Source organism: Lytechinus variegatus, chromosome 9 (genome assembly GCF_018143015.1).
Source record: "Lytechinus variegatus isolate NC3 chromosome 9, Lvar_3.0, whole genome shotgun sequence".
Lineage (NCBI taxonomy): Eukaryota > Metazoa > Echinodermata > Echinoidea > Temnopleuroida > Toxopneustidae > Lytechinus > Lytechinus variegatus.
In genome coordinates this window covers 31,901,816-31,914,250 of record NC_054748.1, presented here as the reverse complement: position 1 = coordinate 31,914,250, position 12,435 = coordinate 31,901,816, and the positions used below count along the sequence as shown (strand labels likewise).

General features: G+C 38.9%; 1 protein-coding gene across 1 annotated transcript; it reads right to left on the bottom strand.

Moving 5' to 3' along the window:
• Positions 1–1,749: 1,749 nt before the first annotated feature.
• On the bottom strand, positions 1,750–12,210 carry LOC121421971 (mucin-17-like). Its single transcript, XM_041616772.1, has 7 exons — positions 12,204–12,210; positions 9,885–10,960; positions 8,694–9,770; positions 8,223–8,432; positions 5,942–6,245; positions 2,761–3,643; positions 1,750–1,765 (listed from the first exon to the last, which is right to left on the bottom strand). Exons 1-7 carry the CDS (start codon positions 12,208–12,210, stop codon positions 1,750–1,752), a joined length of 3,573 nt encoding a protein of 1,190 aa, XP_041472706.1.
• Positions 12,211–12,435: the final 225 nt, after the last annotated feature.

Sequence of the window (12,435 nt, the reverse complement as noted above, 5' to 3'; positions counted from 1 at the left end):
GTTGTATCAGCTTCTGTAGTTTCTTCAGTTGCTGTATCAGATGCTGTAGTTTCTTCAGTTGTTGTATCTGCTGGTGTAGTTTCTTCAGTTGTTGTATCAGCTGGTGTAGTTTCTTTTGTTGTTGTATCAGCTGGTGTTGTTACTTCAGTTGTGGCATCAGCTGGTGTGTCAGCTGATGTAGTTTCTTCGGTTGTTGTAACAGTTGGTGTAGTGAATTCAGTTGTTGTATCATCAGGAGTAGTTTCTTCAGTCGTTGTATCAGCTGGAGTAGTTTTTTGAGTTGTTGTATCAGCTGGTGTAGTATCTTTTATTGTTGTATCTGTTGGTGTAGTTTCATCCGTTGTTATATCAGCCTGGGTAATTTCATCTGTTGCTGTATCAGCTGGTGTAGTTTCTTCCGTTGTTGTATCCGCTGGTGTAGTTTCTTCTGTTGTATCTGCTGGTGTAGTTTCTTCAGTCGTTGTATCAGCTGGTGTAGTTCCCTCAGTTGTTGTATAAGCTTGTGTAGTTTCTTCAGTTGCTGTATGAGATGCTGTAGTTTCTTCAGTTGTTGTATCTGCTGGTGTAGTTTCTTCAGTTGTTGTATCTCCTGGTGTAGTTCCCTCAGTTGTTGTATAAGCTGGTGTAGTTTCTTCAGTTGTTGTATCAGCTTCTGTAGTTTCTTCAGTTGCTGTATCAGATGCTGTAGTTTCTTCAGTTGTTGTATCTGCTGGTGTAGTTTCTTCAGTTGTTGTATCAGCTGGTGTAGTTTCTTTTGTTGTTGTATCAGCTGGTGTTGTTACTTCAGTTGTGGCATCAGCTGGTGTGTCAGCTGATGTAGTTTCTTCGGTTGTTGTAACAGTTGGTGTAGTGAATTCAGTTGTTGTATCATCAGGAGTAGTTTCTTCAGTCGTTGTATCAGCTGGAGTAGTTTTTTGAGTTGTTGTATCAGCTGGTGTAGTATCTTTTATTGTTGTATCTGTTGGTGTAGTTTCATCCGTTGTTATATCAGCCTGGGTAATTTCATCTGTTGCTGTATCAGCTGGTGTAGTTTCTTTTGTTGTTGTATCAGCTGGTGTAGTTTCTTCAGTTGTTGTATCAGCTAGTGTAGTTTCTTCAGTTGTTTTGTCAGCTGGTGTAGTTTCTTCTGTTGTTGTAACACCTGGTGTAGTTTCTTCAGTTCTTGTATCAGCTAGTGTAGTTTCTTCAGTTGTTTTGTCAGCTGGTGTAGTTTCTTCTGTTGTTGTATCACCTGGTGTAGTTTCGTCAGTTGTTGTATATGTTGGTGTAGTTTCATCCGTTGTTATATCAGCCTGGGTAATTTCATCTGTTGCTGTATCAGCTGGTGTAGTTTCTTCAGTTGTTGTATCAGCTGGTGTAGTTTCTTCAGTTGTTGTATCAGCTGGTGTAGTTTCTTCAGTTGTTGTATCAGCTGGTGTAGTTTCTTCAGTTGTTGTATCAGCTGGTGTAGTTTCTTCAGTTGTTGTATCAGTTGCTGTAGTTTCTTCAGTTGTTGTATCTGCTGGTGTAGTTTCTTCAGTTGTTGTATCTCCTGGTGTAGTTCCCTCAGTTGTTGTATAAGCTGGTGTAGTTTCTTCAGTTGTTGTATCAGCTTGTGTAGTTTCTTCAGTTGATGTATCAGATGCTGTAGTTTCTTCAGTTGTTGTATCTGCTGGTGTAGTTTCTTCAGTTGTTGTATCAGCTAGTGTAGTTTCTTTTGTTGTTGTATCAGCTGGTGTAGTTTCTTCAGTTGTTGCATCAGTTGGTGTGTCAGCTGATGTAGTTTCTTCGGTTGTTGTAACAGTTGGTGTAGTTAATTCAGTTGTTGTATCATCAGGAGTATTTTCTTCAGTCGTTGTATCAGCTCGAGTAGTTTTTTCTGTTGTTGTATCAGCTGGTGTAGTCAATTTCTTTGTTGTGTAATATGGTGTAGTTTCTTCAGTTGTTGTATCAACTGGTGTAGTTTCTTCTGTTGTTGCATCAGCTGGTGTAGTATCTTTTATTGTTGTATCTGTTGGTGTAGTTTCATCCGTTGTTATATCAGCCTGGGTAATTTCATCTGTTGCTGTATCAGCTGGTGTAGTTTCTTCCGTTGTTGTATCCGCTGGTGTAGTTTCTTCTGTTGTATCTGCTGGTGTAGTTTCTTCAGTCGTTGTATCAGCTGGTGTAGTTTCTTTTGTTGTTGTATCAGCTGGTGTAGTTTCTTCAGTTGTTGTATCAGCTAGTGTAGTTTCTTTAGTTGTTTTGTCAGCTGGTGTAGTTTCTTCTGTTGTTGTAACACCTGGTGTAGTTTCTTCAGTTCTTGTATCAGCTAGTGTAGTTTCTTCAGTTGTTTTGTCAGCTGGTGTAGTTTCTTCTGTTGTTGTATCACCTGGTGTAGTTTCGTCAGTTGTTGTATATGTTGGTGTAGTTTCATCCGTTGTTATATCAGCCTGGGTAATTTCATCTGTTGCTGTATCAGCTGGTGTAGTTTCTTCAGTTGTTGTATCAGCTGGTGTAGTTTCTTCAGTTGTTGTATCAGCTGGTGTAGTTTCTTCAGTTGTTGTATCAGCTGGTGTAGTTTCTTCAGTTGTTGTATCAGTTGCTGTAGTTTCTTCAGTTGTTGTATCTGCTGGTGTAGTTTCTTCAGTTGTTGTATCTCCTGGTGTAGTTCCCTCAGTTGTTGTATAAGCTGGTGTAGTTTCTTCAGTTGTTGTATCAGCTTGTGTAGTTTCTTCAGTTGCTGTATCAGATGCTGTAGTTTCTTCAGTTGTTGTATCTGCTGGTGTAGTTTCTTCAGTTGTTGTATCAGCTAGTGTAGTTTCTTTTGTTGTTGTATCAGCTGGTGTAGTTTCTTCAGTTGTTGCATCAGTTGGTGTGTCAGCTGATGTAGTTTCTTCGGTTGTTGTAACAGTTGGTGAAGTTAATTCAGTTGTTGTATCATCAGGAGTAGTTTCTTCAGTCGTTGTATCAGCTGGAGTAGTTTTTTCTGTTGTTGTATCAGCTGGTGTAGTCAATTTCTTTGTTGTGTAATATGGTGTAGTTTCTTCAGTTGTTGTATCAGCTGGTGTAGTTTCTTCTGTTGTTGCATCAGCTGGTGTAGTATCTTTCATTGTTGTATCTGTTGGTGTAGTTTCATCCGTTGTTATATCAGCCTGGGTAATTTCATCTGTTGCTGTATCAGCTGGTGTAGTTTCTTCCGTTGTTGTATCCGCTGGTGTAGTTTCTTCTGTTGTATCTGCTGGTTTAGTTTCTTCAGTCGTTGTATCAGCTGGTGTAGTTCCCTCAGTTGTTGTATAAGCTTGTGTAGTTTCTTCAGTTGCTGTATGAGATGCTGTAGTTTCTTCAGTTGTTGTATCTGCTGGTGTAGTTTCTTCAGTTGTTGTATCAGCTGGTGTAGTTTCTTTTGTTGTTGTATCAGCTGGTGTTGTTACTTCAGTTGTGGCATCAGCTGGTGTGTCAGCTGATGTAGTTTCTTCGGTTGTTGTAACAGTTGGTGTAGTGAATTCAGTTGTTGTATCATCAGGAGTAGTTTCTTCAGTCGTTGTATCAGCTGGAGTAGTTTTTTGAGTTGTTGTATCAGCTGGTGTAGTATCTTTTATTGTTGTATCTGTTGGTGTAGTTTCTTCTGTTGTTGTAACACCTGGTGTAGTTTCTTCAGTTCTTGTATCAGCTAGTGTAGTTTCTTCAGTTGTTTTGTCAGCTGGTGTAGTTTCTTCTGTTGTTGTATCACCTGGTGTAGTTTCTTCAGTTGTTGTATCTGTTGGTGTAGTTTCATCCGTTGTTATATCAGCCTGGGTAATTTCATCTGTTGCTGTATCAGCTGGTGTAGTTTCTTCCGTTGTTGTATCCGCTGGTGTAGTTTCTTCTGTTGTATCTGGTGGTGTAGTTTCTTCAGTCGTTGTATCAGCTGGTGTTGTTACTTCAGTTGTGGCATCAGCTGGTGTGTCAGCTGATGTAGTTTCTTCGGTTGTTGTAACAGTTGGTGTAGTGAATTCAGTTGTTGTATCATCAGGAGTAGTTTCTTCAGTCGTTTTATCAGCTGGAGTAGTTTTTTGAGTTGTTGTATCAGCTGGTGTAGTATCTTTTATTGTTGTATCTGTTGGTGTAGTTTCATCCGTTGTTATATCAGCCTGGGTAATTTCATCTGTTGCTGTATCAGCTGGTGTAGTTTCTTCAGTTGTTTCAGCTGGTGTAGTTTCTTCTGTTGTATCTGCTAAAGTAGTATCTTCAGTTATTATATCCGCTGGTGTAGTTTCTTCTGTTGCTGTATCAGCTGGTGTAGTTTCTTTTGTTGTTGTATCAGCTGGTGTAGTTTCTTCAGTTCTTGTATCAGCTAGTGTAGTTTCTTCAGTTGTTTTGTCAGCTGGTGTAGTTTCTTCTGTTGTTGTATCACCTGGTGTAGTTTCGTCAGTTGTTGTATATGTTGGTGTAGTTTCATCCGTTGTTATATCAGCCTGGGTAATTTCATCTGTTGCTGTATCAGCTGGTGTAGTTTCTTCAGTTGTTGTATCAGCTGGTGTAGTTTCTTCAGTTGTTGCATCAGTTGGTGTGTCAGCTGATGTAGTTTCTTCGGTTGTTGTAACAGTTGGTGTAGTTAATTCAGTTGTTGTATCATCAGGAGTATTTTCTTCAGTCGTTGTATCAGCTCGAGTAGTTTTTTCTGTTGTTGTATCAGCTGGTGTAGTCAATTTCTTTGTTGTGTAATATGGTGTAGTTTCTTCAGTTGTTGTATCAGCTGGTGTAGTTTCTTCTGTTGTTGCATCAGCTGGTGTAGTATCTTTTATTGTTGTATCTGTTGGTGTAGTTTCATCCGTTGTTATATCAGCCTGGGTAATTTCATCTGTTGCTGTATCAGCTGGTGTAGTTTCTTCCGTTGTTGTATCCGCTGGTGTAGTTTCTTCTGTTGTATCTGCTGGTGTAGTTTCTTCAGTCGTTGTATCAGCTGGTGTAGTTTCTTTTGTTGTTGTATCAGCTGGTGTAGTTTCTTCAGTTGTTGTATCAGCTAGTGTAGTTTCTTTAGTTGTTTTGTCAGCTGGTGTAGTTTCTTCTGTTGTTGTAACACCTGGTGTAGTTTCTTCAGTTCTTGTATCAGCTAGTGTAGTTTCTTCAGTTGTTTTGTCAGCTGGTGTAGTTTCTTCTGTTGTTGTATCACCTGGTGTAGTTTCGTCAGTTGTTGTATATGTTGGTGTAGTTTCATCCGTTGTTATATCAGCCTGGGTAATTTCATCTGTTGCTGTATCAGCTGGTGTAGTTTCTTCAGTTGTTGTATCAGCTGGTGTAGTTTCTTCAGTTGTTGTATCAGCTGGTGTAGTTTCTTCAGTTGTTGTATCAGCTGGTGTAGTTTCTTCAGTTGTTGTATCAGTTGCTGTAGTTTCTTCAGTTGTTGTATCTGCTGGTGTAGTTTCTTCAGTTGTTGTATCAGCCTGGGTAATTTCATCTGTTGCTGTATCAGCTGGTGTAGTTTCTTCAGTTGTTGTATCAGCCTGGGTAATTTCATCTGTTGCTGTATCAGCTGGTGTAGTTTCTTCAGTTGTTGTATCAGCTGGTGTAGTTTCTTCAGTTGTTGTATCAGCTGGTGTAGTTTCTTCAGTTGTTGTATCAGCTGGTGTAGTTTCTTCAGTTGTTGTATCAGTTGCTGTAGTTTCATATGTTATTTTATCAGCTGGTGTAGTTTCTTCTGTTGTTGTATCAGCTGGTTTAGTTTTATATGTTGCTGTATCAACTGGTGTAGTTTCTTCCTTTGTTGTTGTATCAACTTGTGTAGTTTGCTCTGTTGTTGTATCAGCTGGTGTAGTTTCTTCTGTAGTTTCAGCTGGTGTACTTTCTTTTGTTGTATCTGCTAAAGTAGTATCTTCAGTTATTGTATCTGCTGGTGTAGTTTCTTCTGTTGTTGTATCAGCTGGTGTAGTTTCTTCAGTTGTTGTATCAGCTGGTGTAGTTTCTTCAGTTGTTGTATCAGCTGGTGTAGTTTCTTCAGTTGTTGTATCAGTTGCTGTAGTTTCTTCAGTTGTTGTATCTGCTGGTGTAGTTTCTTCAGTTGTTGTATCTCCTGGTGTAGTTCCCTCAGTTGTTGTATAAGCTGGTGTAGTTTCTTCAGTTGTTGTATCAGCTGGTGTAGTTTCTTCTGTTGTTGCATCAGCTGGTGTAGTATCTTTTATTGTTGTATCTGTTGGTGTAGTTTCATCCGTTGTTATATCAGCCTGGGTAATTTCATCTGTTGCTGTATCAGCTGGTGTAGTTTCTTCCGTTGTTGTATCCGCTGGTGTAGTTTCTTCTGTTGTATCTGCTGGTGTAGTTTCTTCAGTCGTTGTATCAGCTGGTGTAGTTTCTTTTGTTGTTGTATCAGCTGGTGTAGTTTCTTCAGTTGTTGTATCAGCTAGTGTAGTTTCTTTAGTTGTTTTGTCAGCTGGTGTAGTTTCTTCAGTTGTTGTAACACCTGGTGTAGTTTCTTCAGTTGTTGTATCAGCTAGTGTAGTTTCTTCAGTTGTTTTGTCAGCTGGTGTAGTTTCTTCTGTTGTTGTATCACCTGGTGTAGTTTCGTCAGTTGTTGTATCAGTTGCTGTAGTTTCATATGTTATTTTATCAGCTGGTGTAGTTTCTTCTGTTGTTGTATCAGCTGGTGTAGTTTCTTCCTTTGTTGTTGTATCAGCTGGTGTAGTTTCTTCTGTTGTATCCGCTGAAGTAGTTTCTTCAGTTATTGTATCTGCTGATGCAGTTCCCTCAGTTGTTGTATCAGCTGGTGTAGTTTCATCTGTTGCTGTATCACCTGGTGTAGTTTCTTCAGTTGTTGTATCAGCTGGTGTAGTTTCTTCTGTTGCTGTATCAGATGGTGTAGTTTCTTCAGTTGTTGTATCAGCTGGTGTAGTTTCTTCAGTTGTTGTATCACCTGGTGTAGTTTCTTCAGTTGTTGTATCAGCTGGTGTAGTTTCTTCAGTTGTTGTATCAGCTGGTGTAGTTTCTTTTGTTGTTGTATCAGCTGGTGTAGTTTCTTCAGTTGTTGTATCAGCTAGTGTAGTTTCTTTAGTTGTTTTGTCAGCTGGTGTAGTTTCTTCAGTTGTTGTAACACCTGGTGTAGTTTCTTCAGTTCTTGTATCAGCTAGTGTAGTTTCTTCAGTTGTTTTGTCAGCTGGTGTAGTTTCTTCTGTTGTTGTATCACCTGGTGTAGTTTCGTCAGTTGTTGTATATGTTGGTGTAGTTTCATCCGTTGTTATATCAGCCTGGGTAATTTCATCTGTTGCTGTATCAGCTGGTGTAGTTTCTTCAGTTGTTGTATCAGCTGGTGTAGTTTCTTCAGTTGTTGTATCAGCTGGTGTAGTTTCTTCAGTTGTTGTATCAGCTTGTGTAGTTTCTTCAGTTGTTGTATCAGTTGCTGTAGTTTCTTCAGTTGTTGTATCTGCTGGTGTAGTTTCTTCAGTTGTTGTATCTCCTGGTGTAGTTCCCTCAGTTGTTGTATAAGCTGGTGTAGTTTCTTCAGTTGTTGTATCAGCTTGTGTAGTTTCTTCAGTTGCTGTATCAGATGCTGTAGTTTCTTCAGTTGTTGTATCTGCTGGTGTAGTTTCTTCTGTTGTTGTATCAGCTAGTGTAGTTTCTTTTGTTGTTGTATCAGCTGGTGTAGTTTCTTCAGTTGTTGCATCAGTTGGTGTGTCAGCTGATGTAGTTTCTTCGGTTGTTGTAACAGTTGGTGTAGTTACTTCAGTTGTTGTATCATCAGGAGTAGTTTCTTCAGTCGTTGTATCAGCTGGAGTAGTTTTTTCTGTTGTTGTATCAGCTGGTGTAGTCAATTGATTTGTTGTGTAATATGGTGTAGTTTCTTCAGTTGTTATATCAGCCTGGGTAATTTCATCTGTTGCTGTATCAGCTGGTGTAGTTTCTTCAGTTGTTGTATCAGCTGGTGTAGTTTCTTCAGTTGTTGTATCAGCTGGTGTAGTTTCTTCAGTTGTTGTATCAGCTGGTGTAGTTCCCTCAGTTGTTGTATAAGCTTGTGTAGTTTCTTCAGTTGCTGTATGAGATGCTGTAGTTTCTTCAGTTGTTGTATCTGCTGGTGTAGTTTCTTCAGTTGTTGTATCTCCTGGTGTAGTTTCCTCAGTTGTTGTATAAGCTGGTGTAGTTTCTTCAGTTGTTGTATCAGCTTCTGTAGTTTCTTCAGTTGCTGTATCAGATGCTGTAGTTTCTTCAGTTGTTGTATCTGCTGGTGTAGTTTCTTCAGTTGTTGTATCAGCTGGTGTAGTTTCTTTTGTTGTTGTATCAGCTGGTGTTGTTACTTCAGTTGTGGCATCAGCTGGTGTGTCAGCTGATGTAGTTTCTTCGGTTGTTGTAACAGTTGGTGTAGTGAATTCAGTTGTTGTATCATCAGGAGTAGTTTCTTCAGTCGTTTTATCAGCTGGAGTAGTTTTTTGAGTTGTTGTATCAGCTGGTGTAGTATCTTTTATTGTTGTATCTGTTGGTGTAGTTTCATCCGTTGTTATATCAGCCTGGGTAATTTCATCTGTTGCTGTATCAGCTGGTGTAGTTTCTTCAGTTGTTTCAGCTGGTGTAGTTTCTTCTGTTGTATCTGCTAAAGTAGTATCTTCAGTTATTATATCCGCTGGTGTAGTTTCTTCTGTTGCTGTATCAGCTGGTGTAGTTTCTTTTGTTGTTGTATCAGCTGGTGTAGTTTCTTCAGTTGTTGTATCAGCTAGTGTAGTTTCTTCAGTTGTTTTGTCAGCTGGTGTAGTTTCTTCTGTTGTTGTATCACCTGGTGTAGTTTCTTCAGTTGTTGTATATGTTGGTGTAGTTTCATCCGTTGTTATATCAGCCTGGGTAATTTCATCTGTTGCTGTATCAGCTGGTGTAGTTTCTTCAGTTGTTGTATCAGCTGGTGTAGTTTCTTCAGTTGTTGTATCAGCTGGTGTAGTTTCTTCAGTTGTTGTATCAGTTGCTGTAGTTTCATATGTTATTTTATCAGCTGGTGTAGTTCCTTCTGTTGTTGTATCAGCTGGTTTAGTTTTATATGTTGCTGTATCAACTAGTGTAGTTTCTTCCTTTGTTTTTGTATCAGCTTGTGTAGTTTGTTCTGTTGTTGTATCAGTTGGTGTGTCAGCTGATGAAGTTTCTTCTGTTGTTTTAGCTGGCGTACTTTCTTCAGTTGTATCTGCTAAAGTAGTATCTTCAGTTATTGTATCTGCTGGTGTAGTTTCTTCTGCTGTTGTATCAGCTGGTGTAGTTTCTTCAGTTGTTGCATCAGTTGGTGTGTCAGCTGATGTAGTTTCTTCGGTTGTTGTAACAGTTGGTGTAGTTAATTCAGTTGTTGTATCATCAGGAGTAGTTTCTTCAGTCGTTGTATCAGCTCGAGTAGTTTTTTCTGTTGTTGTATCAGTTGGTGTAGTCAATTTCGTTGTTGTGTAATATGGAGTAGTTTCTTCAATTGTTGTATCAGCTGGTGTAGTTTCTTCTGTTGTTGCATCAGCTGGTGTAGTATCTTTTATTGTTGTATCTGTTGGTATAGTTTCATCCGTTGTTATATCAGCCTGGGTAATTTCATCTGTTGCTGTATCAGCTGGTGTAGTTTCTTCCGTTGTTGTATCAGCTGGTGTAGTTTCTTCTGTTGTATCTGCTAAAGTAGTATCTTCAGTTAATGTATCTGCTGGTGTAGTTCCCTTAGTTGTTGTATCAGCTGGTGTAGCTTCTTCTGTTGTTGCATCAGCTGGTGTAGTATCTTTTATTGTTGTATCTGTTGGTGTAGTTTCATCCGTTGTTATATCAGCCTGGGTAATTTCATCTGTTGCTGTATCAGCTGGTGTAGTTTCTTCTGTTGCTGTATCAGCTGGTGTAGTTTCTTTTGTTGTTGTATCAGCTGGTGTAGTTTCTTCAGTTGTTGTATCAGCTAGTGTAGTTTCTTCAGTTGTTTTGTCAGCTGGTGTAGTTTCTTCTGTTGTTGTATCAGCTGGTGTAGTTTCTTCAGTTCTTGTATCAGCTAGTGTAGTTTCTTCAGTTGTTTTGTCAGCTGGTGTAGTTTCTTCTGTTGTTGTATCACCTGGTCTAGTTTCTTCAGTTCTTGTATCAGCTAGTGTAGTTTCTTCAGTTGTTTTGTCAGCTGGTGTAGTTTCTTCTGTTGTTGTATCACCTGGTGTAGTTTCTTCAGTTGTTGTATATGTTGGTGTAGTTTCATCCGTTGTTATATCAGCCTGGGTAATTTCATCTGTTGCTGTATCAGCTGGTGTAGTTTCTTCAGTTGTTGTATCAGCTGGTGTAGTTTCTTCAGTTGTTGTATCAGCTGGTGTAGTTTCTTCAGTTGTTGTATCAGTTGCTGTAGTTTCATCTGTTATTTTATCAGCTGGTGTAGTTCCTTCTGTTGTTGTATCAGCTGGTTTAGTTTTATATGTTGCTGTATCAACTGGTGTAGTTTCTTCCTTTGTTGTTGTATCAGCTTGTGTAGTTTGTTCTGTTGTTGTATCAGCTGGTGTAGTTTCTTCAGTTATTGTATCTGCTGATGCAGTTCCCTCAGTTGTTGTATCAGCTGGTGTAGTTTCATCTGTTGCTGTATCACCTGGTGTAGTTTCTTCAGTTGTTGTATCAGCTGGTGTAGCTTTTTCTGTTGCTGTATCAGATGGTGTAGTTTTTTCAGTTGTTGTATCAGCTGGTGTAGTTTCTTCAGTTGTTGTATCAGCTGGTGTAGTTTCTTCAGTTGTTGTATCAGCTGGTGTAGTTTCTTCAGTTGTTGTATCAGCTGGTGTAGTTTCTTCAGTTGTTGTATCAGTTGCTGTAGTTTCATATGTTATTTTATCAGCTGGTGTAGTTCCTTCTGTTGTTGTATCAGCTGGTGTAGTTTCTTCATTTGTTGTTGTATCAGCTTGTGTAGTTTCTTCTGTTGTTGTATCCGCTGAAGTAGTTTCTTCAGTTATTGTATCTGCTGATGCAGTTCCCTCAGTTGTTGTATCAGCTGGTGTAGTTTCATCTGTTGCTGTATCACCTGGTGTAGTTTCTTCAGTTGTTGTATCAGCTGGTGTAGCTTTTTCTGTTGCTGTATCAGATGGTCTAGTTTTTTCAGTTGTTGTATCAGCTGGTGTAGTTTCTTCTGTTGTTGTATCACCCGGTGTAGTTTCTTCAGTTGTTGTATCAGCTGGTGTAGTTTCTTCAGTTGTTATATCAGCTGGTGTATTTTCTTTTGTTGTTGTATCAGCTTTTGTAGTTTCTTCAGTTGTTGCATCAGCTGGTCTAGTTTCTTCAGTTGTTGCATCAGCTTTTGTGTCAGCTGATGTAGTTTCTTCAGTTTCTGTATCAGCTGGTGTAGTTTCATTTGTTGCTGTATCAACTGGTGTAGTATTATCTGTTGCTGTATCAGCTGGAGTAGTCTCTTCCGTTGTTTTATAAGCTTGTGCAGTCTCTTGTGTTGTATCTAGTGATGTAGTTCCTGTTGTATTAGCTGATCCAGTTTGTTTTGTTGTTGTATCAGCTGTTGTGGTACCTTCAGTCTTTGTACTAATTGCTGAACTCGCTGCATATGATAAAAAAGGAAAGAACAATAGACTTAAACCCATATTTAATTGTTCTAGAACAATTAGTTTATGTATTCCTTTTTGACAATAGTTCTTCGAAATGTTTAGCAAGACCACAATTCCTTTCTTTTTCTATATATTGTTATGTATATATATATTATTTGTGACTCAGATTTAAATCGAGAACAAGCAAAGTAAATATTCTTAGGCTGAAAAACATCATTGCTTTGACCATCCATCCCAAAGTATAAGGTCTCCTAAAATCCCTTATAGTCTTTTATTGATCATTGATGACTTTTTCAACCCCAAAATGAAGGTATTCATTCCGAAATCGAGGTATTCTTGTTATACGATCAATTCGAAAAGCAAAAAAGGGTCCTTGTTTATGTGTGATGAATTCGTCCCCCAAAAGAAGTCATGATCGCTCATTTTACGGGGTCTACAATTCATACATTCTAAATGCTGCATTCCTTTTTTTACACAAAGCGTTCCTGCAAGATCTGCCCCAGTTGACAGTCAGTTTCGTAACAAAATCATGACTGTCTATTGATTGGGTTATAAAATAATGACTGTCCATTTATTTTGTAACAAAATAAGAATTGCATGTTTTGTTTAGGTACATTGGTTTACACTCGGTGCCCCATATTAAGATTCCAATTATTCCTGATATTTGAGCCAATTTTAACAAACCAGGGTGTTTGCAGCTGCAAACTACTCCAAGGTCAATCGAACAAAACACATATCAGAAGCCATGAACCCCGGGCTTACCAGTCATTGTAGTTTGCGCCCAGCACGCTGTGGGGATCTGTAAGATTCAAGAACAATCGAGGCAAGATTATTGGAATGATTTCGTTGAGGGAAGGGCATGGTTTATCAGTAGCGGAAAATTGTACTAATAAAATAGAAGTCACAGGTAGGCACATATTGCACTTATTCTGGGATACGTTCACTGTAAAAGCGGTGGTGTTAAAACTGACACCAGTTGGTGTTGATAGAGGAC